Genomic DNA, 25,438 nt, shown 5'->3' on the forward strand with positions numbered 1-25,438 from the left:
TGCAAGGCAGGATATAAATGATAACAGAAATAAAGCAAAAGATGATCAGAGTCAGCACCACTTCTGTGCCATACCAGAATAGCTAATAAGTGAAATACCACCATTCAGACATCTGTGCTGTGAATTCTCAGAATCCACCACAGTGATGCCCTTGGAACCAAGGATAATATTCCATGAGGGTTCTGCTTCCCTCTGCTCCTTTTCACCATGATGAACTTTGAGATAAGGAACGAGGGTGAAGCCAAACCCTCCAGCCATGTAACACCACATTACACCAGCCCTGGCCCCTGACAATTCCAGGGTTTGTTCAGCTACCAATAATCTCATTTATCATCACTTTTAGAACTGTTCATTGTCCAGCTTGGGAAATTACAATTATTGGAGACACTGTGTGCCTGCTGAAGACCCATTGCCTTCCCTGGATTAATTCAGCCACTCAAACAGCACCAAACAGACTGGCCCAGAACAGGGAGAGCCTCAAATACACAGTGCTGGGGCTGAACTAATTAGACTTTGAGACAGACTAATTATTTCTGAGGCAGAGCTGCCCCTTGGTGAGACTGCTGTCCCTGAGACCAGGTCCGGTAGTTTCACATCAATCCTCTCAGGATTTCTACTCCACCTCATTGCAGGACATGGATAAACCCTGACTGTTCCTCCTGTAACCAAAGTTATTTACAGCAGGATTAAAATCAACCTCAGAGACTAAATTCAATATGCAAACACAGTGCATGTAATATCTGATATTTTTAACTGGACAATTTTAGTGACTTGGCTCTGTGCTGTCTCTGACCTGAGAAAAACCAGATCAATTTTTATACCTATATCACCAATATATAAATATCCACCCAATTCCAGACTCTGCATAATGCACAGAAACATGGACAGAAATATTTTTGAAGCTATTCTTTCTAGGGAGGATAAAAACCAAAAATGATCTTGAATAGCAAATGACCTAGTGCAGCAAAATGAAATCACACTGGTCAGATCACGACTATAAAGAAAGGAAAATGGAATGGAGGCTCAAATACTTCTCAAATGTGTAACAAAAATCATAGTTCATGCTGCAGACATGGGAGCTGATCCAAATGGGTTCAGAAGAAATTGGAGCACCTTTTCTTTTTCCTTCTTGCAAGTTGAACATGTGTCGTTTTTCCTCACTTTCGTGGGTTAACCCATCTTTTATAATAACAATGGAGAATTCTGCCTGATGGTGAACATAGAAAATTGCCATTTCAGGTTGAAAGGAACAGGCGGGTTTGTTTATGCACAACAGGTACATTCATTATGTTTGGAAAAACAGCTTGGCTAAGGTTGGAAAGTGCAGCCTGGAATATTTCCAGCTCCTGGCTGTGTGAGCTGGGAGAGCAGGCAGGGAGAGGAGCAAACCCCTCCCACCCCAGGCCATACCTGTCCTGCTCCTGGGCTCAGTGGCCAGCAAATATTTTGTTGTAATTCTGGCTGTGGTTGTCAGAAGAGGCAGAGTCTGATCATTAACAAAAAAACTCCTTTGTGTGGCACACGGGACCATCCTTGTGGCTACCAACTCCTCCAGCTGGCACCACAGGAGGCAAGACACTGCAAAAAGCATCACTTTTCTCTGGATTTTCTTATTTGTACATACCCAGCAATACCTTAAAAAATTAACATCCTTCCCCACACTACAGAGAACAGAGTTTCACATAAAAACCTTCTGCAAAGACTTTAAAGCTCCCAAGTGTGAACATTGAAAGTATTTTCTTAAAACACCCCAAGTTACAGTGTGAAACATTCAAAATATTAAAGTACCATTGTTTCTGAGGATTTCATTTATCAAATAATGCAGATATCAGTGATAGTGGCTGGCAGATTTTGCAGCAATTGTTTAAAGACATTGAAATTATTACATATACTTGACATAATATATTTTAAAATACCAACTTCTAAGTGTCATAGCAGAGAAGCTGAACTGTCAGGAAAATGATGGCATGTCTGAATCAAACCATTTGGTCCAATCTTCAAGAAAACCACAGACACCCAGAGCTGTCACAGGGACAGAAATAGGAGCACTCTAACATACGTATCATTTAACAGATTTTTTTTTTTTGCAGTGAAGAATAAATGCAATATTTAGTTGCACACATCTGTGTTTAATCCTCACCTCGAACTTCTGTCGGAGCTCTGCATTTCCATCATCATCAGCATCTGGAATTGGAACATTGTAGTATTCACCCTCTTCTTGATTCAGCAGCTTGTACCTGTGACAGATTTCAGAAAAAAATGCTGACTTCATGTTTTTTTCCTGATAGATTTAAAAATCTGATTTTGTTGTTTGTGTGTGGTTTGTGTCAATGTCACAGGTGTGCAAAGAACTGATCTCAAAGACCTGAAGCAAACTCAGAAATAAAGGATATTTTACCTGAAATCAGATCTTTCATCACAAGCTATCTGTCAAGGCAGTTTAATGGACGAGGAGATTCTTCCCACTCATGCTGGGATTTGATGGGAGACACCAACCCTTTGTCTCCAGTGCTTCCATAGCCCTGCACAACTGCCTTTGAAGAAATGTCCTTTTTGAGATGTGATGAGTTCTACCCTCTCCTGGCAGGTAATGAGGTGGCATTTTATGAGATCAGTTTCCATGTGCTTTGAATTTGCAGAGCTATATATAACATGATACACCAAGTATTGAACACATCATATTGGAGATAAAAATAAAATTTGTATCACAAGACGGTGTTCACAGAATTGAGTTTGCAGCAGCTCCTGGCTCCAGCAGAAGTTTCAGGAACACCATAAAAGAAAAGGAATTGTTTTATTATCCCCCTTTGATATATATAGCCTGTGTTTCCTAGGTTTAGTTGCACTTCAGTGAATTTATAGCCTGAAACACAGCGAAAAGCTCAAATAAAAGACAGATCACATTGAAAAAAGAAAGGACAAGTTTAAAACTTTTGGTGATATATCCTCTCCTTCTCTTTTCAGAAACTCTTACCATCCACTGGCTGGCATTTTCATAAGCTCTGACACCCCAAAAGAGAGTGACCCCATGAAATCATTCCTGGTGGTTCGATCCCAGTCCCAGACCTCCACGGATAACCGGCGATCTTTGTCTGTAGGTTTTAATTTACTAAAAAAGGAGAGAAATGGAGGAGCTGTCAACACCAAAATAAACAATGAAATGCATCCAAAGACCCCCAGGAAATCAGGGTGTTGAACTCACAACGTGAATGACTCATTCCAGTCAGGATTCAGGGTAGAACGGATGGTTTTCGTTTTTTGTTTGCTTTCATTCTTAGGATCTGGGATGAGCTTCAGTTTGACATAAGGATCTGAAAGTCCATTTGGATCCATGGGAATGAGGTTTTTTGCTTCTCTCACTGTCAATATAAAACACAGGATTACACATCACTGTAAAAAAGAAATTACATGTCAGGCCAGAGCTATTGAGGCAGGTTGACAAATAAATAAGATGTGAAACCCACCTGTCAGACTTGGCATGGGAGAAACTACTTGTTTAAAGAAAGGTTGTACTGAGTGATATTTATAAGAATAGCAGGGAGCAATGACAGGAGAGAAGAGTGATTCACAAGCAACACACAGCTCCCAGGCAGCTCTCCCTGCAGTGCAATGATTAAATACCCAAATCCATCACTGTAATTTTTCTGAGCAGGTACCAACTCTTTGTGCTTTTGTTCCCTCATCACTCTCAGGTTATACAACCACAGATTAGGAGGCAAATACTGTAAGAGGCAGAGGCAGATCACAGGGGATTGCAGGGGACCAGGTGTTTGACACAAGCCTTTTTGGAAGGTTTCTAGCACCACCCTTCCCACAGATTCATGGCTCATTAGTTGTCAGATGGAATCCTCGGGAGCATTGTCATGACAGCAACCAAAGGAAAAGTGCAGGGAACACAAGTGCAGCTCCTGCTTCACAAAAATCCTAATGCAGCTTTTTATTTTGACAATGCCAAAGGCAGAAACAAGGTGAGTTAATTTATCTTGAGCTGTTCCATCCCCAGGGAGAGAGGGAACACTCAGGAACTGCAGCTGGGGAGTGCAGGGAGCCCCAAAGGGTGAGCACAGCCAGCACTGCCCTCCCTCTGGCAAACTGAGCAGCATTACACACCCTGGAATGTCAGGAGCCAGAACATCCCTCTGGCTGTCCTGAGCAGCCCAGAGCCCTGCCAGGGGGCTCAGAGACCCTGGCACAGAGCCCAGAATGCCCCTGTGGTTTTGATTATGACCTGTGGAGCAAGTTACCAACCCTAGATGAAGATCTGCAAGCCATGACAAATTAAGTAGAATGACAGTGAATTTATCACAAGGTGAAAAAGTAGATTTTGGGATTTTTTAGAATGGGAGTTCAGGGGGCAAGATGGAAGGATCTGGGCATGTCCAGGCTTTCTCCTTCTTCTTCTTCTTGGCCTCCATCTTCTGCTGTGATGTTGGCACTTACAGACTGGTTTAGAGTAGAAGCTCACCGCCTAACATAGTTGATAGGTATTGGGAATTAATTGTAAACATTGTACACGTAGTTTTTAGTATAAAGACATAACACTGCCCTGGGGGCAGGCAGAGTGCCTGGAACCGTCCTGCTGGATGGACCTCAGCAGGGCAGGAGAAAATTTTTTATAGATAATTTACAATAAACAACCTTGAGATCAAGAAATGAAGAGCTCTGACTCCTTCTTCAAGTGCCAGGCTGGGAAAAGAGACTTTCCAACTTTTCTCAGGGTCACTCTGACCAGCTAGAGATCCCAACACTGGAAGAAGAATTCTGAAGAATAAAAGGTGAATTTCCCTCATGCTGTGAAACCCAATCCCAGCTGATGAACTGGGACCAGGCTGGGATGGGGAATTTGGAGTTCACAGCTGAGCATCTCAAAACTTGGGGCTTGTTTGGGACAGAAAAGAGCTTCCACCCAGGAATTCCCTTGTGACAAGGCAGAGTTTTAGGTTAGAACTGGCTCTGAAGGAAGATTGCAAGAAGCTTTGGGGTGCCAGGGCTCCTAAGGGAGGAAAGAACTTGCTGAAGAGAATGTCCAGGGCTGGCACTGCCCTCAGCCACTGCTTTCACTCAGGAAGGCTTCCTAAAATTTACCTCCATAACTGAACAAATCTGAAGGGAAATTTAGGAAAGATAAACCATTAAGCAACTTAGTATTTTTTGATGAAAAGTGGATTTCCTACAGAAATCTGTAATTTAGAGCCACTTAAAAGTCAGTTAGAGCTAATTAAAAAAAAAAAAAGGTGTCAGGATCTTCAGCAACAAATATTTACTGTTTGCTCAAGACATTGTCCTCCTCTTCCCCCAGATTTAAATGGCATTTTCATATTACAACCCCAAAATTCTGCACCTTCCCAGGATTTCAATTTGTTCTTTCCCAGCATGGAGGTTAAAAGGCATCCAAACAACCGAGATATTTTATATTTTATATATTATATATATATTTTATATATATAATATATATATCTTATATATTTTACATATATAATTTCAGATATAAATGTTATATATTTTTATAAATATATACAAATTTTATAAATAAATTTATATTAATGTTATATATAAAATGTATATTTTAATCTATTATTTATATTTTATATATAGAATAAGAGGAGTACAGGAATGTGAGCTACTGCTTTGGAAGACTCTACTTTGTCAAGATAATTCTCATGCAGAACAGATACTCTGATGTAAATTAATTAATGAAATTAGATTGTGGCTGGAAATGAATCACATTAACTTGACCCAACAGTTGATACTGATTAAGTTTCTTAAATTTCTGGTTTTAAAAGGAGAGACAGAAAATGCTTATGGGCTAAAATTTTAGAATAAAGTGTAATTCTATTCACTATGTGCATTCCTCAAAGGATTATATCAGGAAAAAAACCACTGTGTGTTAAAAGAACAGAACAGAACCATGCAGTTTTCTTGCAGGCCATTTCATTTGTACTTTTCTACAATCCATGTGTAGAGCTGACAGGGTTTTGCAGCTGGGGAAATGATTCCTTTCAGGCCAGAGAAATTGTCCCCACTCTCATTGACTCTGAGTTTGCCCTCTGGAGGTTTTCACACCTGTGGTCAGCTGGAAAAATATTTATTTTCAACCCATTTAAAAAAACCAAAACACCCAGTTTTTAAAATTCAGTGCACTGAAAAGAATCTTCAAATACTTCCAAGGAATAACACTGAGATTAAAGAACTTATTTTAGCTCAGTATTTACAATCCCAAAGGGACTAAGAACCATGAAGCAAGTGAAGGATGAAGTGACAGCTTTCAGTGCAAGCTGCTTTCTCTCATCCTATATTTGGGTTTATTACTGCTTTTTTAGTGGGGTTTTTTTTTTTTCAGTGTTCTTCTGGTTTTTGTGACTGCACTGCCAGGTTTAGCACAGCAGATACTACTTCAAAATCCACTTTTTGATTTTTATTTCTAAAATAAAAAAATATGGCTGCACTTTGCCATAAGTGAGGAGCAGAACTCTCCACGTGTTCTAAAAATACATTAGTAACTTTTCTGCTAAAATTCTCTGAACAAAATTGCTTAATTTTACCATCTCCAGGATGAGCTTTTATGTTTAAATTTTCCCTGCAGAGGCCCAGCACGAAAGAGGCAGAATTGGGAGTGATGGGCTGGGTGGATGTGGAGGCTCTGCCAAGGACAGATCCCTGGTCAAAGCCACCCCTGCCCAGCCCTGAGAAAAGCTGAAAATCAAAATCAGCTCTGGCAGCATGTGTAAAACTGCTGCTTTCTCCTGCAGCAAACACAGAAAATAGAAAAAAAAAACCACCCCAAAAAACTCCAAATGCAAGAAAGAGAAGCTCAAAGATTAATTGGGAAGAAAAATGCAACACGTACTAAAAGCAGGCTGCTAACGAAGTCATTATCTCACTCCCTGGTTTAAGATTTCTGGCCCATTTGTACTTTTGTCTGCATAATTAATACCCTCAGACATCTTTTTCCAACTGACTTAGCACTTCTTTTCCTGAGGAAACAGAGTGATGATACTTGTGCTAAATAGTGCTTATCAAGAATTAGCATGAAGTGGTTCATCTCTTCAGTGTGCCCTATTTTTAACAGGACAGATCAGGTCTCTCTTGCAGAATTGACATGAGAAGAGATTCCCCTCCCCACCAAATGCAATATTTCTTGTGTGTGGTTGAGAAAGTTCAATGAAAAATAACTCTACCAAAATAAATCAATGTACAGCAGCTGAATTCTGCTCTAATTGTAACCATAGCAAGCAATCTCACCCTGCTTGGTAATTATTGGTTAATTAAACTCTACACTGTGACAGAGATGTTACTCTAAATTAGAGAAGGTTGAAGAGAGGTGCAGTTCAGCCTCACTTTGGGTAAAACCTGAAATACCGCATGTCAGTTTTCTGCCATAAATATTAGGGATAATAACAATCTCTGTACTGAGGAAAGCCAGCAGGAAAATTCATGAACATTTTGTTCAGCCTGGATTCTTAATGGGACTGAGAAAGCCCACAGATAAAAAGACAACAAAGAGAAGCATGGATTGATGGCTCCAACAAATCCAGTCGTGCTCAGGTTTTCTTCTAAAACCCAGAAAAAAATTGTCAACTTGCATTATGGACAAAAGGTGACATTTTCCTCCTCCTTGTTAATGGAGATCATAAACGGGTATTCAGTGGAAAATTCAGATTATTTGATGACTGTCCTACGGCTCTTCTATCAAGTACTGCTTATAAACCTGCAGTACCCATCCAGGAGCCATTGCTAAAATTGGGACACCCACATTTCCAGGAATAGTGTGAGGACATGAGCAAATACAGAGCTGCTTCTTAGGTATTCATCCTTTAAATAAAAACCTAAATAAAACAGAGTGGGCTGACAGAGAACAACCAACACTTCTTTAAAGAGAAGAACTTCAGGCAGGATTTTAAGGAATTCAGAGAGAGGATGACAAAGCTGAAATTTCTTCCATGAGATTGTGCAGTTGCAAGCCATGTGCAGTTGTGGATTTACAGCTTCTTGTGGTACCACCAGATAAATTTAATCATGGGGATGACTAAATAAATGTTTCTGTCCCTAGGACAAAGCTGAGTGATTGGAGCATGAGTCCACTCAGTTCCTTCACAAGTGAATCACAGCTCCCGTTTTCCTGAACTCCCAAATTAGGATAATTTGGGATAATGTGGATAATGAAACAGTTTACTAATCACAGCAAGCATTTCTTGCCAATCCTTTAGTCCTGCAGGCAGCTGAGATGAGCAGAAATCTCTCACTCTCGTGCCAAAAGCTGCTTTAGAAAATACTGCAAGAATCCAGTGGTCTCACCTGGTGTAGGATCCAGAAAAATGAAGGAAAAGTGGGATTGTTGTTAGCTCCAATACATCATAAAGTTCCTGTCTTCTCACAACAAAGCATTCTTAAATTGTTCCAAAATTCTCACTGCCTCCTGAAGAAGTTCCTAGGGCAGATTTTGTTATTTGCCCAGTTCCAGATGCCTCAGTGAGGACAGAGGATCTTGCACTCCCAACCAAGGAACTTTTCCCCCCCAGTATCCCCTGCACCCTCAATCACAGTTTAAAACATTTCCTAATACTGAAAACAGTCTTTCTTCTCATTTTTGGATTTGTATTCTTTGCATGCAAAACCAAAGCTGCCTCCAAAGCACAGCTTTCACTGAAGATTTTTTAGGAGATTTTATTTAAACTCACTGAACTCTTCCTTTCTGTGCTTGTGACTCACAGGTACAACTGACTGAAACAAATCCTGCTTTCCAGGCAATTTTCAGTCTCTGCTTTTCATCACTAAAAGGCTTTCAGAGATGAGACTTTTCTCTATTCCATAACTAGGGAAGATTTCTCTTCATATCCCTCCCAAGCCCAGTGCCTGAGCCCTGAGAAATGGCAGCAGAATGAACACCTGCACTGTACAGGTGTTGTACAAGGAACAGCTGAAGAATATCCTTGTCCAGAACAAGAAGAAAACTGAACAATATCCTTGTCCAGAACAAGAAGAAAACTGAACCAATGTTGCCTGAGACTTGATTCCTCTGTATTTATTGAGATATTCTCTCCTACTAACAAAAAATGTGCCCTCATCCCTAACCCTGCTTCCTAATTTCTTCTGTCTGCAATAGGTTCTCCAGGTTCAATTTCACCTGGAAATCTCTTAGAAACAATTCTATTTTAGTTTTAATGGAGATTATCTTTATAAAAAATACCATCTTAAAATATATGCACTACTAGGCAGGGCAGCTGCTTAATGAAACAAAAATCTTACCACAAGATGGATCAAATATTCTGGAAAAGGCTTCAGGCTGTTACATTTCTAATTCTTATCTTATATAAATATATAAGATCTAGTTAATATTTTTGGATGCATGCAGATGGCCATTCTGAAAAATTAATGGTTTTTTTAAACACCTTGCATTGCCTGTTTCTTCATGGTAAAGTGAATTTAATGACTGAAGTGGGAAGGAAGCTTTTAGTTGTCACCAGGGCTGGCATTGCTAAAGGCACAGCTTTCCCTGTAATGACTGCAGCAACCCTGCAGATTCTGGGAATGTCAGAAAGAAGACATTAGTGAAGTAAACCATGAGATTTATGTTTTTTGAGATGTTTAAAATGTCTCCCACATGGAAACAATTATTTGGGATTTGGTACTAAAAGCAGGTCAAACAGCCAGAATATTCATTTATGTTCCCTTTTAAAATCAGCTGCGGATACTACGAAATGAATGCTAACAAAGACAGACGCTACCACTGACCTAGAAAATCAAAATAAAATTATCACAGTGTGCACAGTGGGGTCTTTTAAGGAAGCAGTTTTGATGAGAATCTTGAAATGTGCCAAAACTCTGCAGTTTGTGTCCCCAGCCTGTCTGGGTGCAGGCTCCTGCCCCAGCTGCATGACAGGACATTAAGATGCAGTGCCAGGAGATGGCTCAGCATTCCTAAACCCATAAAAAATCTGGGGAATGTCCAGTGGGGAGCCCAGAGCTCCTGGGGAGATCATTGCTGCAGAGCCTCCCGTGTGCTCCCAACCTCTGCAGGCATCACTCACAGCTCTCCTCCTCTCCTAAATAACAGCAGCACCACTGAAGAAATAAAACCAGATTTTCTGACCCTTACAGCTTAGGAAAATACAGTTAAAATCCCCTTGGAAATTCTGGGCTGTGCCTGTATGTGTTTTAATCAGAGTCTCCACCATCCTGTCTCTAAATCAGTGTCAGGAGGGCAGATCCTCCCTGTCAGCTGCTGTCACATCCAACTTCCAGTGCCTGAGAAGTCACAGTTTAAAGTCTCAATATCATGGCAGCATTTTATATATCAGTGCACCAGATGGGGTTATTTTTTCTCCCAGAGGTTATTGTTCTTTCACTATAAAAATAATTCAAAAAATAAAGTTAAAAAAATCAGAACTGTGATTCAACCACCTACGAGCTCACTCAGAAGAGCCCTAAATTATAAGATGGGTCAAGGAGTAAATGTAAGAGTGAAAAAACTTTTAGCACACATCAGGAGGAAGAAAATTCAGTGTAAAAAGCAGAGATTAAGAATAGCAAAAAGCACTTTACTATGCTTAAGAGCAAACCCCCCACGTCAATCCAACCTGTGAAAGGGTCACGAACTCAGAGATTTCAGAAATATGCAAGAGTGTTGCTATAAAAAGAAAACTACCACATTTCTGTGCTGCAAGTGCCATAAATTATTAATATTCAACTCAACTCTCAAGCAAGTAACTCAACCATTGAAAACAAACCACTGATGTTTAAGAATTACAGCACAAATGAGCATTGAATGGGGCAGCCCTGGAGAAGATGGTGAGGTTATGGCAGAGGATATCAATCAACCACTGATATCAGTTGATATCAGAGGGTATCAATCCAAAATTCCAGCTCCTTTGGGAAGAGGTGCTGCAGAGTCCCTACAGTTCCCACAGAAAAACCTGGGTGCCCACACTGATGCACCTGTGTTGAAGATCTGACTTCACTAATTGGAATTAAATGTGTTTATACACAGGACTGAATTATTCCCACCATTAATTCCATTCAGAACCTGCCAAGCTGGAGATTGTGAATAATCTGAGGGAGCCACTGGGCAGCTCCTTCCTAGAATTCAGTGGGAATTAAAACCCAGCCCAATTTCCAGCATGTTCTCAGGAAAACACTCAGTGTGTGTGCACTGGAAACAAAAGGCACCTCCAGAGAAGCAGGCAGAAAAGAGAAACTGGGATGTGCCAGATGAACCACAGATGAAGAATAGATGAGATCAGATCCAAACAGGATCCCACCCTGCAGCTGTGCCCTGGTGGGGCTGGCACGCTTGGGATGCCCATGGATCTGCACCAACACCAGAGTGGGTCCCCTTCAGCAGCACAAATGTTGGAAATGTTTTGCACTCAATCAAGGTTGGCTGGGAAGGAACCAGCAGGAACTAATTAACAACCCAGACAGGATGCAGAGCAGGGATATTGAGGAATTCAGCTGGAGGAGTTCAACACCAACAGAGCAATTCCTCTGAAAAAGATGCAGAGAAAGGCTCAAACCGAAAAGTCAATCATTGATTATTTTTCCTGCTGTTCATAAACCTCCTGGACATTTTATTCACCTCCTTTCCCAAAGCTAAAGGCAGTGATGTTGTGCTTGGGAGCACTGAGAACTGCAAATTCTTACAAAGGTTTTGTCAGTAAGTATTTTAGAAGCAATGGCATTCTAGGAGAATATTATTGCATTTTGTAATATGTCCATGAACTGGCAATTACTAATTTCCTTTTCAGTTAAACACACACAAAAGGCACCAAAAAATGTCATTTTGGCCCAGTCCATATGATATTTTTTATATAAAAAAAAAAAAAGCAGCTTGCTTTCAGGACAATTGTCATTTTTGGAAGCGCTGACAAGCCTTAACCACAACAACAGCACTGCAATTGTTTTATACATAACAAAGTTATAATAAACATTCTTCTTGTTAAACCAGAAACCTACTTAATTGGGGGATGGAAATGTTTTATTTATAAACACAATAGAAATGTCATTTGCCAAGTACACTCACACCTAAAAGAGCCTGTGGAGAAAACCTGTAAAATATCTGTTACAATTTTACCACGTTCACCTCTCAGACAAGACCATTTCAAATTGAACTGTGAACGTAAAGAATCCTTGTTTGAATAATCACTTTACACTGCCTTGCTTCCACAATGACTTGTGATAAACGTTTTTGTCCCTAAAAGGATTAAAAACCAACTGAATCATCGGGAAATAAGCACATGTTATTTGTCAAATTATGTGCATTATTGCAGAGAGTTTAAGCCATATTTAAGAGCCTTGCTGCACAGGGGCCCAGAATAAAGCAAATATTAAATTTTGTCACTCGGATGATTTTTAAATTAATTCCCTCTCACGGTACAATTACTTTTAGAAGCTGCATCACCATCTCTGAAACGCCTCATTACTAAGTGAAACCACCTTCTGCTAATGACAGTACCTTGGACAAATTTCCCCCTCCCACGTTGACAGGAAGCTCTTTGAAAAGTTAAGCCACAATTAAGCATCACTTGGGATCTATTCTGATCCTTTCTAGCTGAATTTTATCAAACTTCTCCTTTTCAGTGCATTTTGCAGGCTTTGACAGGAGAATATGGAGGTATTTGGATTTAGAGAGAACAAAGCCATGGAGGAATAATGTCAGCAGGGGAGTTTGCTGGGGCTGGAAGCTGTGAAAATTCAGTGATGGTCTGATTTTCTCTATGCAAAGGAGATGTTCTAAGAAACCAACTTTGTCCTGCTGTGACTTTGCCCCTGAAATCAATTCCATTTGGCAGCAATAAAACCTCTGTGCTCTGTTGTGGTTCCATGGAGTGTGCTCTGGAATTCCAGGCTTGGGATGGGTCTGTAGGGGTGTGGGTGTGCACATCTGGGTGTGCACAGCCACAGGTTATTCTCAAATCCCAGAAAAACACTTCCAAGGGAAGGAACTGCCACCCTCACTCTCCTTCCCTCCTTCTTTTCTCCGCCTCCTCTCCATCTTGGTAACCTTAAACTTACAGAATATGAGAACTACCTTTTTTTATTTTAAACTTCACTGGGAGTAGTATTTGGGATTGAATCCCAGCTGCCTTTGTTTATTCAATACTCTCAAATACAGGAAACAACTCCTCAGCTGATGGAGGTTCAGCGTATCTCTCATGCTCTGAAGATGATGGGGAACTTCCTGAGCAGCAGCTCATCCTGCTGGGCTCTTCTGACAAGGAAAACTGACAATACAGTGATTTTCTAACTAATATTTCAAAGTTTTTAAAGCTGCTTCTACAGATTTATTTTTATGAACACAACGTCATAGAGTTTCTCCATCCAAAGCCCTGCTGTACGAAATCCTCCCACTTCTGGAAGGAAATTCTCCATCAGCAGCTCTAACGCACAAAGATCTGACCAAGGTACACAAACTCACAGTGTGTATCACGTATTTATAAAACCTGAAACACTCCAAAATGAGCAGTTTACCTGTAACTTCCAGTTTGTCACCAGTGACTTCAGCCTTCAGATAAATCCTCCCTCTCTTCTCTGTGTGGTCCATGCCACAGAGGCTTGGGACGTTTATCACACATTGCTTGTGAACGTTCATGTCACAGGCTGTGGACAAAAAAATGGTTCAGACACCCATGAGAAGCTAAAAATTTAGTGAAAATTTAATAAAAATGAAAATTAAGACTAAATGCTTAATTATTGGCAAGACTTTCAGATTACAGCTGCCTGGTTTCCATTTGCAATACTTTCTGTAGAGGGTTAATACAACAGAAAATAAAATCATCTATCTTTTCAGAAAGATAAACATATCATTAATGAAGTGCAAGGGGGGGGAAAATGAAAATGGAATAGAGACTTGATGGGAATATGACTAAGAAAGCAGAGCATTCACATCAGCAATGAAGGAAGGCAGGTTTAATTGATTATTAGGTTTTGATAGTGGGAGTCTTCCAAGACAAATTAAACACAAGGAAAACAGCAGAGCTTGACTACAAACTGAACTGAAATTCCAGTCTTTGAGAGTGTATTCACCCAGACAGTCCAAAGAGAGGCTTTCTCAAAATTGCCATGACAAAGGCTCTTCAGCCACATCAAACTGAGTACACCATGTTCTCAGCAGAAGAGGTGATTTTAATTACTAAGTTATTATAGTCCTGAAATATCCACTTGAAATATACCAGCACTATAAATAGCTGACATTTGAAACTGTATTTTCCAGAGAAATGAATTAAGGAGCTGTTATGCAGGGCTTCCACTCCCTTTCTAGAGCAGCAGAAGGAAACTTCACTCACTGTCACACTTCATGCCCTGGTGCAGGAGCCCGTAGAGCAGGGACCCACAATGGTCACAGAAGGTGGGGCTCCCATAGGTGTGGATCTTGAACTTGTGCTTGCTTCTGGGATCCTGCAGGGAAAACAAACACAGATTCTGAGTCCTGAAAGATAAACTGACACACCTTTAATTTATTACTTCAAATACCAAAAGCTTTCCAGCTATGCAAATTATGCTGCAGGAAAATATGTTTCAGTGTCTGGCTTGTCCTCAGTGGTACCTGCATTGGCACAGGCACATTGCCTCAGTTCCTAATTCTCCTTTTTATGGTGCTGTAAGAAAAAATGTGTCAGCTCAGGCTTGTTCCCATGATTTATGGACATTAAAATTCATTTACTGACTGCTCACATACATAAAGTTTAACGGCAGTGTTCAATCTGTGGCTGAAGACTCACAGACTAATTACAGAGTGTTATTGTCACTGCTCTGAAATGTGACACAAAATACAGCAGGAGAACTGGGAAGAAACTGTTCATGGGCTAATCTGGAACACAGTCCAATGACTGTAAAATCAGGATTTTACAGATGGGATCATCTTGACATGCTGCAACTTTATTATCTCTATTGTTGTGAATGAAGGAACGAATTCTAACTTGGCATGCGGTAAATATTTTACAGAGATTGCTGTTCTCAGCTGATTTTTGAGCAGAGAAACTTAAAAGAGTGAGGACATTTTAAGGCCATCAACAGCTTGGAAATGTTTCCTAATTTAGGCCCAGTGAAAGGGAATACACCCAAATCATTTAAACACTTGAACATCCAAAGACATCTGCTGTTTCTGTAGGAGTAAGGGTCCCCTCTGGAAAACCAGGAACATTTATTTCAGAGGAAGAAACCACATCTTCCAGATGTTCACCCATGCCAGGCTCATTGCAGAGCTCCAGATGTGCAATGCCAAAGCAAACATGGGGATGGCCCTGTCCTGTGCACACCCTTTAAATCCTCAAATCCTTTATGACCCTCCCTGCTCCAGCTGCATTTCACTCAGAACCATCCCTGCACAGCCTAGGGCACAAAGTGGGGGGAGCAGTGACTCTTCATTAAAAACCACACTGGGGCTTGAAATCCATCCTTGCTAACACTCTTTTCAGAAAGATGTTGGAAATCATGAAATGCCAGATCTGACACACCCTCAATGAAAACACAGCTGCAAAACAACTAATTGAAATGTTTCCCTTCTGTTCACACTTTGTATTGTACCTTTGTATTAAGAACTGTTAAACTGACTTATAAATATACTGATTTTTAAAATTTACCTGCCTCTCAAAGCTTTCCAAAAAATCAAAAGGGAAGCCCAGCATGTCAGTCAAAAGGGAAAACCTGCTGACTCTTTCCTCAAAATGAAAACTCTCTCTAGTATAAGTGTTTTCTGAAGAAATTTGGGAGCTTTGATTAGAAATTCTCACAAAAATATGGCTATGAGAAGGTAAAACATTGCCTTCAAATTTTACTATTTTGCCATATTATCCTTTGTGAAGGTTTTTAGTGTTCTGGTAGCATTCTTCATGTGAATTCATTTGCTATTGATTCTGAGTTTTGCAGTGAATCTATAACCACTTTTCACTGTATGGAAGGAATCACAGAGCACCCAGGATAACAACTAAAGAATTTACATTACAAATGGAAACTGAAACTATTTCAATAATTCTGCTCGTTGTAACAGCCTGAGACACAAACTGCTACCAACTGCATTTATTTTGTAAACACAGTGAACCTCATGGAGTGACAGCCAGGGCTCCAGAGAACATCTGTTTCATTATTTATTAAAGGCTCAGCAACAGGCCTGGTGGCTCGGGGTCATGGGAACGTGGCTGTGCAGAAGGGCTCTCTGGTGGCTCACTGACTCTGTGCCTTCCAAACAATTTAAACCACAGTTGGGAAGTTAATTCTTCCCTAAATTGGTTTGTTTAGATGACAGAAGGGGACTTGTTGCCTTATAAAAATCTACACTTAAACATGACTCTGGTAAGACATCTGTGGCTGAGAAGGACAAAAGGCACAGTTCCTAAGAAAGACACTGAATAAAGAGAGGTTTAAAGTTGTGTTCGACATCTGGCACAAGTGCTATTTATGAGTATAAAGTAATGGTACAGAGGGGAAGGAAATTATTACATTCAATGTCTACTAAATACACTGAACCTGTGTATTACACTGAAATTATGTAACACTACCAAATAATTTCATTCCAAGCTATGGGAAATTATTGCAGTCAATGTCTCCTAAATACATTCAACCTGCATATTATACTGAAATTATGGAACACTGCCAAATTATTTCATTGCGAGCAATGGAATGTGCCTGTAATTAAGTTAAGCAGGGGTGTGTGTGGCTTACAAATGTTGTGACATGTAAGGACAATGTTCTGCACTCACTGAGAACCAGCACAGGGCCGGGCTGCTTTTCAGTGCCTGACTACAGAGCTCTGTGTGGCTACAAAATCCCAGGAAAAGCATTCTTAGAAAACAACAAAAACCAGCCACATTAACAAATAAATCAATCAAATTGGATCAAACTTTGGAGCTTGCCCTGCAGGACTCGATGTATAAAATCTGAATCAGTGTTTGCTTTCTATTCTGAATCTTCGTTTTCTATCCTTTTTGAAAATTCCTCTGTGGGGCCTTTCAAATCAACAATCTTGATATGAATTGGATTTTTTAAGGAGAAGCAAAATGTTCTGACTATTATTAGCTATTATTATTCTATATCCACACACAAAGTCCTTCATAACAAGAAGAGGACAATGGAAAATAGAACCAAAACTACTCCTGAACTGGAAACTTTGTAGGAAATCTCTCTTTAAAGATCCCTTTAATAGAATGTCCTAAAAAAACATTTAAAGCCTGCCACATAAGAGAGTACACTCCTCATCAGTGTTGTATCCTATTTTCTGCTTCAATCCCATGTTTTTGGGGTTTTTTTTTTGGTAACTTGAAGTCCAGGAAGTACTCTTATTTAGGAAGCAAGTCCAAGACCATTTAGAGAAAGCCAAGAGATCACTATCCACCCATCACAGATGACAGAATTTTTCATTTTATTTCCATATTTACAAGGATTTCTCATGCACTCAGAACTACCCTTGAATCTATACCTCATATTTAATTACAAGCAATCATATTAATAAGAATTACTACACTGCCAGCTGTAATTACTTTTATTAACAGCAATTATTTTATCAGTTGTTAATACAGGTTCATACTTCCCAGTGTTAAACATGCATTAATGAATTATGTGCATCATAAAGGAAATCATGTTGTCCTTAGCATTTCTTTGGCTAAAGGCAAACTATGGAGCTAAAGGAAATATCCTGTAAATTTTCTTCAAATATCCCTTTTTCATCAATGTAAACTTTCAATAATTCCCAAAGCAGAGCTGGCAGCCCCATTTTGTAGTAAACACAGGGAGCCAAGCCAGGATCTGACAGATGAACGGCCAAATAATGGCTGCTATTTGCAAGAGAATTGAACTTTGCATTAAACTTGGCATAGATTAATTGTGAAGCTCTGAAGGGAAAACCTACTTCTGCTTCCAAAATCCATCAAAGTTCTGAGGGGGGAAAGTGGCATTGGGAAAGCAATGGGGAAGGACTTGTTCAGCAGTGATGGATGATGTGCTCCATTAAACTTTGTGTTATTTTCCTGCTAAAAAGTGAATTCTCCAGTCCTTCATTTTTGTAAGTACAATGCAATAGAGTTAATTAAATGGGATAAAAACTTCTGGGCAATTGACACCCCAGACATTTAGATATTTTTCTTTGAAAAACCTTTGAATTGGCAAAAATTTAGCTCTGCATTTTTATGCTTTCTAATAGACTGGGGTTTCAGAGCCTGCAGTGACACACATGGGTGTTCATCCCTATAAAGATGAACCAGGCATCTACACCCCACAGAGCTCTGTAAAAATCAGAATATTATCCATCAGTCTCACAGCTGAGATGTGATTACAGAGGGAGGGTTGCACACACTGGCACCAGGTGGAACAACTGAAAAACCCAAAAGTGGAGCAGAAACAAAATAAATAATGAATTTGCAGAAATGACTTGTCCAGAGAGCTCAGAGGGTTCAGCCAGGAATCCTGCCACACTCCAGCAGAGGGAAGCAGAAGAACACAGAGGCATCTCCCCAAAGCCCACACATTTTTCCATCTATCTACTGCCCTGAGATCCATCCTGCCACCATCCCTGCCTTCTCCCTTTGTTTAGCACAAATGAACCCATTTCCTTTATTGAACAGCAGTGGAAAGCACCCCCCTGTGAGGAATCATTCCGTGCTTTCTGTGCCTCTGAGGCGGGGGTGTGCAATAATTGAAAGTGCATGGTTAACCAGCAGCACATGTCACACTGTGCCTTACACAGCTCAGGAGCACTGCAGCTCACAGTTCTGCCTAAAAGCTCCCTTCTGAGCAGGATTTTATTCCCCCTGATAGCAACACTGAGCCTGCTATAATTCTGCAGGCATTAAATCACCACATTGCCTTTAATTTGAAAACAGACAAACCCCACTCTGTGCGATGGTGCAGCACTGGAGGTTTTAGATCCGATTTTTTATTACTTGGGAGCTCTTTCCATGGGATGCGGCCTGACTGTGCCAATAACTGTGTCAGCAGGGCCAAGGACCCACCCTGTCCTGGGCTGATCCCAGCACCGGCAGCAGGGAGGGGGCTCTGTCCCTCAGGTGAGAGCCACCTGCAGAGCTGCCCCAGCACAGGGAGGAGCTGGAGCTGCTGGGGAGAGCCCAGAGGAGGCTCCAGGATGGTCCCAGGGCTGGGAGAGCTGGGAGTGCTCACCTGGAGAGGAGAAGGCTCCAGGGAAACCTCAGAGCCTCTTCCAGGGGCTCCAGGAGAGCTGGAGAGGGACTGGGGACAGGGATGGAGGGACAGCACACAGGGAATGGCTCCCACTGCCAGAGGGCAGGGATGGATGGGATATTGGGAATTAGGAATTCCTGGCTGTGAGGGTGGGCAGGCCCTGGCACAGGGTGCCCAGAGCAGCTGTGGCTGCCCCTGGATCCCTGGCAGTGCCCAAGGCCAGGCTGGATGGGGCTGGAGCAGCCTGGGACAGTGGAAGTGTCCCGGCCATGGCAGGGGTGGCACTGGATGGGCTTTAGGGTCTCTTCCCACTCAGTTCTACGATTCTGTGCTATGAATTTAATGGGATTGGTCCAGGTCCTTGATATGCAGGGGATGGACTCGGAGCCTTGTGAGTACAGGAGGGCTGGGACCAGAAAAGTGAGGGTACAGCAGCAGTGGGGGACAAGCTCAGGATCTTTGTGATGTGGTATTTTATTCCTGTTAGCTGGATGTTGGCTGTATCTATTCTTGTATCTTCATTACAATCAACATTTGGGGTGGCACTGGATGGGCTTTAAGGTCCCCTCCAACCCAAACATTCTGTGACTCTGTGACCTGTCAGCGCCAGAGCCTGGGCTGGTGATTAAGGTGTGAGGAAAAAGGACCATTTTCAGTCACAATGCCAACACATGAATGTTAACAAGGTGTTAGGTAGGAGATAAGATTAACTTATTAAAAATTGCCTATGGATGGTGAAAGGATTTTTTTGCCTACCTGAACAGCTATTTTTGTGATCATGAAGAAGCAGAAAATGCAAAAATGCAAGTGTGTAAAAACATTTTCAGAGAAACAGAGAATAATATTTTTCATTACAAAAAAAACCTTAAAGGAGTTCTGCAGATGAATTGTGAGGTCCTCAGGTTGTAGCAGGAGCTACTATAACAAAGAATAATTTTGTGTAAAGAAATGCAAATGTACCCAAATTTCCATATTGCATTTCCATAACAGAACCACAAGATTATTCTTCATCCCCAGTCAAAATTTCATATATATAAAAAATATACATGTAGTTACTAATTTAAAAGGTGTACAGTACAAAGAAGCTTAACATTTTCAAACTACTTCACTTAGACAAAAGAAAAAAAGTAATTCCTGAATGTCAGTAGCACAAATTGTGGCATGTTTGTGTTTCTACTGAAAACAGGGGTGACAATATATTCCATATATGCAAAACAACTCACAAATAGTTACAAGAGACTGGAGGTCACTGCTCCTCTTTGCCAAGGGAAGAGCCCAGAAGGACCAGAAGGACTGGCAGGTGTTTTCCCCCCTTTAAAACACAGCCTTTAACCATTCCCTGCTGTGACAGCACCACTGAATCCCACATCTTCCTTTGTCCCCCTCCAAAGATTTCAGCAGCATGGATGTGCTGCAGCAGATAATGAAACCACTGCAATTTGCACTGCACATATTTCCCTTAAAACAGCTCCAACTTCCCCAAGCGAATACCAAGTTAATAAAACATACTTGAGAATATATTTGAGTGTGGTTTGCTCCGTACAGAGCCAAATCCTACACTCAGCCCACGCTGTCCTCAGGCAAATTTCCCTCTCAGTTCTGGAGGTCTCCAGTTTTTCTCAACACCTTCCAAGCAGTGACTACAACATCCAGGCTCCTGCTCAGATACCACACCTGAGACATTTTCTTCTGTTTGCTATTTATTTTTGCACTGAGAAAACAAAAATATTGATTGGTGATTTGCTCTGCATGTTAATTTAAGAAAACAGCTTCAGCTTTGAAGCTGCGCAAGCCAAGGAGCCAGATGTGTCTACTGGAAATAACTTCCAGGGTTTAAAATATGGTTTCTGTCAGCAGAGTTCAGGAATAAGGAAGAGGAAAAAGTTCTTGTTTAACCAGTTACCAGTTTGTTCTTCCCTGGCTGAGTGAGACTGGGAGCGAAGAGAATCTGAGACTCTTGGGAATGATTAAATCAATTTTTTAATACAGAATGTAAAAATGCTTAAAGCTTGTTTGCTGTTTTCCCTCTCAGAGCTGCAGTGCAGAGAAGTTTTATTGCTTTCAGAAAAGTGAAATAAAAGATCAGACCTCAAAATCAGACTTCTACTGCCTTAAAACAGAAATATCCCAGAAGGGCTGAGGCTGGCTGGGATCTCTGAGACTCCTGAGGCCAACCTGGGCACAAAGTGGGGAAATCGGCAGGGTTGGGTTCATGGGGTTTCTCCTCCCCAGAGCTCCACATCCACCTGCCAAGCACCCAAATCATTTTTTTTTCCAGGCTGACACACCAAGAGCTCCTTCCTGCAGTGGAGGAGGGCAGGAATGGCATGAGTGTGCTTTCCTCCTTGGTGAGGAATTACACCCAGGCTCTTTCCAGGAATCTTCCTCCAGGCAGAATGTGAAGATCAGAGTGACTCAAAGGAATAACTTGGAGAAAGAATTCATTCATTCAATCCACTGACACCTGCAGGATGGGAAACCTGAACATACTGGGAGGTGTTCAGAGCATAAATAGAGTTGTATTCAACTCTACCCTAACAGTGTAAGGTACTGGTAGGATAGGGAAGACTAAGCAAAAATAAAGATTATTTAGCCTTTGCAAACCCTGCTGTGCCTCAGCACCTGGAAGCAGCTGCAGCACAGCAAGTTCAAAATCCAGCCATTCCTCCCTGGCCTCGAGGGTTGGGCTGACATTCAGAAATGAAGAATGATTCTCAAGTGCTGGAGAAGAAAACTCTTTCATGATTATAAATGACAACAAAATCTCTTTTCCCTTTGTGTTAATAAGACCATTTTTATTCTTTACTACTCTAAAGAGAATTAAGAAAGTACACAAACAGAAAAAAACTGTCTTTAAAGAAAATTAAAATTTTCCAATCAACTGTCTCTTCTTTGTAATTGTACAGAAGAGCACAACGTGAGTAGAGTTCAAAATGATTCGAAGGCAGATTTTTCAGTCCCCTCCTGGAATTCACAGAAAATTATTATTTTTAATTAAAAGAAACAGGTGGCCATTGAATCAACTGATTTTGATTGCTGCCTTTTGTTCATGTTCTTCTTGCATAGAATAGAACTGATTGAATTGGCAAAGGGAGAAAGAAGATCTGCATGACTCTACTCTCAGGGATTTGTAATTTCCTAATTACTAGAAAGACACATAAATCCGGAAGGGACTCGGTGTTTACTGGCTATTTTTTCTTCATTCTTTTTTAATGAAGAAACTGCAGTATAATTACAGAAAGTGCACAAACAAAAGATCCTGTTAGAAAATTATTCATGACTAGGAGAAAGGGAGAGTTTGTTTCAGATACAACTCACCATCGTGTTACTGTGTACAAATCATTTCAATCAAGATCAAATCCAGGGGTCTGGATTCAAAAGGAATTCTAGAAAATGAGAGACAGTCTGTCTATGTCTTAAACCCCCTCATTTACTGGCTTTGTAATTTTGTAATTTGTTAATTAATTTGTTGAACAGGTACACTTTTTAACACAGAGCACCCTTTACACCTTGAATACATGTTACAAAATACAGGTTAAACTGATCAGAAGCAAGAAGTAATTTTAATAAATTCCTGCTGTATAGAAGAGTATTGCTATTTCTCCATAGGTACAATGTGGTCAATTGTCCAATATTCCAAATTACAGTGGATTTTTATGTGGAATATTGTATATACTTTCACTTTTACATTTACATCCAATATACATCTGGATTGTAATTCCAAATTACAATTTCTATGCTTTCCAATGGATCTGCAATGGGGTTGGGTGCAGTGATAAAGTCTTAATTGTGTGACATCAGGCTGCATGAGAACTATTCTACATTAATATTTCTGTACAATAATTTCTCATCACTTCTTAAATATTTCAATATGTTTGAGCACAAGACCTTCCCATCATTTCTTAAATATTTCACTACTGGCCAATTTGCTCATGATAGAGATGATACAACTTTGTTTTTCCTCATTATCCTCAGCTGGAGCTTATATCATCCATCTCTCATTCCCTTAAACAGAAAATGAAAGGAGGTAAAGGAAAATCACAAAAATCACTTGGAATGCCCCGTTTCCCTGCCAAAGTGGTGACCCTGAGGTCAGAGGCATTGGGTCAAACAATTCAATCCCTGCTGGAGCTGGACACTGTTCCTACAGGGAATTGTATGAACACTGATCCAAGAATTCTGGGGGAAATGGGCCTGGCTCCAGCCACCCTTTAGGAAGCAATCCCAGCCCTAAATGAAGTTCAGTGCTGGCAAATTAAAACTTCAGACAGAGCCTCTGTGACCCCAAACTTCCTGACCGCAGCCAACGGCAAAACCGAAAGAAACTCCAGCTTTTATTTATAAAACCAAACTTGCCCTCAGCTGCTCCTCTCTAAGGCGGTTTGAATGAAGGTTTTTACAACTATCAAGTGATAGATTCCAGCCCAAAATCCTGGAATTATTTGCCAAAAACCACCAGAGCCCAGCGGGAGCGGCGCTGTGAGCGCTGTAGGGAATGCAGCTCGCCGAGCTGCTGCCTCTGAGCTGATTCTGTATGCAAGGCCCTGAATAATAACTGGTTCACATTTCCCACTCCTCCCCCGTTTTCCCCTCTAAAATGCTGAAGAACCCACCAATTTATAAAGGCACACCTTCCTTGTTCTCACTAAACCCTTACCCACCTATTTACATCGCTCCTTCTCTTCTTCCCACCTCCCGCAGCAGCAGCTGCACACTCCAGGAGATCTCCAAGGAAAAACATTTTTGTGTCTGGGTGCATTGCTACCAAACAGCATCCATACAGACACCAACATGTGCTCCAAAAGCTGGAGCTAACCCCTCTAACTGCTGCACAGATTTGTTTGTGGGAACTGAGTGCTGCAGGAGGGTGTTCCCTGCACAGGGAGAAGGAAATCCAAGGAGAAGTTGGTCCGTCCAAGGGAATTACACAGAATCAGGGAACATCCCCTGACACACTCCCCAGAGCTCTGCATCCCTCCTTCACCTCTACTGCAAGTTAAGAACTGGCACATTGATTGTTATTTTTCTGCACATGCTCCACTGGAATCCTGTATTGATGTTTCAATCACACACAAGCTAATAAATACATTTTAAAATTTTCCTGCCCTTCACAAAATGTGTATTCTGGGACAATGGTACACAGTGCTGAACTGAGCAAAAAAAATAAAAAAATCTGAGAAATTTTTGGTTCAGAATCAGTCAGAATTTCACAACTCAGCTCCCTCACACAAGAACCTGTGGGGTGGCCTGCTGCTTCCCTTTTGACAAACTTTATTAGACAGACATGAATCTGAAACACCCGAGCAAATTGCCTCCAAAGTTACTCACTGCATAATTCATTTTTTTGCCTGATATTTTATACATTGGTTAAGTACCAAAATAAAGGCAGGAGGGAGGGTAAAATATGCATAATTCAAACCCCCATGTCTCTGTTCTGCTCTGCATCTCAGCTCTGTGTTTTCAGGGATATGAACGTTACCACCTATAAACCAAGCAGACATTTCACCACACAGGCAGAATTTTGTCCTCCAGAGGCAAAAAAATTCCATGAGAGATCTCTACCTACAAATCCCATCAATGATTGAAGGGTTTGATTCAAAACTGTTTATCTCCAAGTGTACAGCTCAGTGTGAAAATCACTGCTCTCAATAAATCATAGCCATGATCACACCATGGGAGACGCTCAGGCACAGAGTCCTTGGATGGTCTTTTACATTGTATAACCACTCAAACACTATTTATTTCTGCATGGAGCAGATGTTTTTCCATATGTCTAAATAACCCTTCTTCAGAAAAGTAACTCAAGCACATTAAATTTTGCAGACCAAGGAATATAGACATCAGATTCATTAGTATTTTTAGAATATCTGGGATATTTTCTATAGGGAAGTCAGTTTTTCTCTTTGTAAAAAGTCACTAATCCTACTCCTCTCTATAAAACATAAATAGGCAGCTAAGAGGGAATGTGCAAGATGCTGTGACATGCTTTAGCACTCAGATCCTGACCTTACAATGGCAGAGATCCCAGCCAAGCTGTCTGGCCCACAACATTTTTCCATGCCAATGTAGCAGTTGCTCTTTATTAGCCCATTAAAAATTCAGAAAACAATATTGAGACTGGAAAAAAAAAAAAAGTTCATGGTGCACAGTAAAACCCCTGAAAGAAGGACAGGCTTTTAACACAGGCTCCTGATCCACCAACATCTGGCAGCTCTGTTTGTGCTTTAAACCCAAAATTTGATGCCACTCTCAGGGAGAAAAGTGTTTCACTGAGATCACAGCTGAGGGCACACACAGATTAAAAATAAGAATT

General features: G+C 40.8%; 1 protein-coding gene across 2 annotated transcripts in view; it reads right to left on the reverse strand.

The window, feature by feature from the left end:
- Positions 1-25,438, reverse strand: part of PRKCA (protein kinase C alpha) — a 142,970-nt gene that overhangs the window by 36,302 nt on the left and 81,230 nt on the right. For both annotated transcript variants that reach the window (XM_054278718.1, XM_054278719.1), the window contains exons 4-8: positions 14,283-14,394; positions 13,468-13,596; positions 3,203-3,359; positions 2,975-3,109; positions 2,141-2,237 (exon numbers count right to left, since the gene is read on the reverse strand). In XM_054278718.1, the coding sequence (XP_054134693.1) occupies positions 2,141-2,237; positions 2,975-3,109; positions 3,203-3,359; positions 13,468-13,596; positions 14,283-14,394 (630 nt within the window). The remainder of the gene's footprint in view (positions 1-2,140; positions 2,238-2,974; positions 3,110-3,202; positions 3,360-13,467; positions 13,597-14,282; positions 14,395-25,438) is intronic.

This window comes from Melozone crissalis, unplaced genomic scaffold, assembly GCF_028551555.1.
Source record: "Melozone crissalis strain CALT ecotype California unplaced genomic scaffold, PUWL_Pcris_2 ptg000026l_1, whole genome shotgun sequence".
NCBI lineage: Eukaryota > Metazoa > Chordata > Aves > Passeriformes > Passerellidae > Melozone > Melozone crissalis.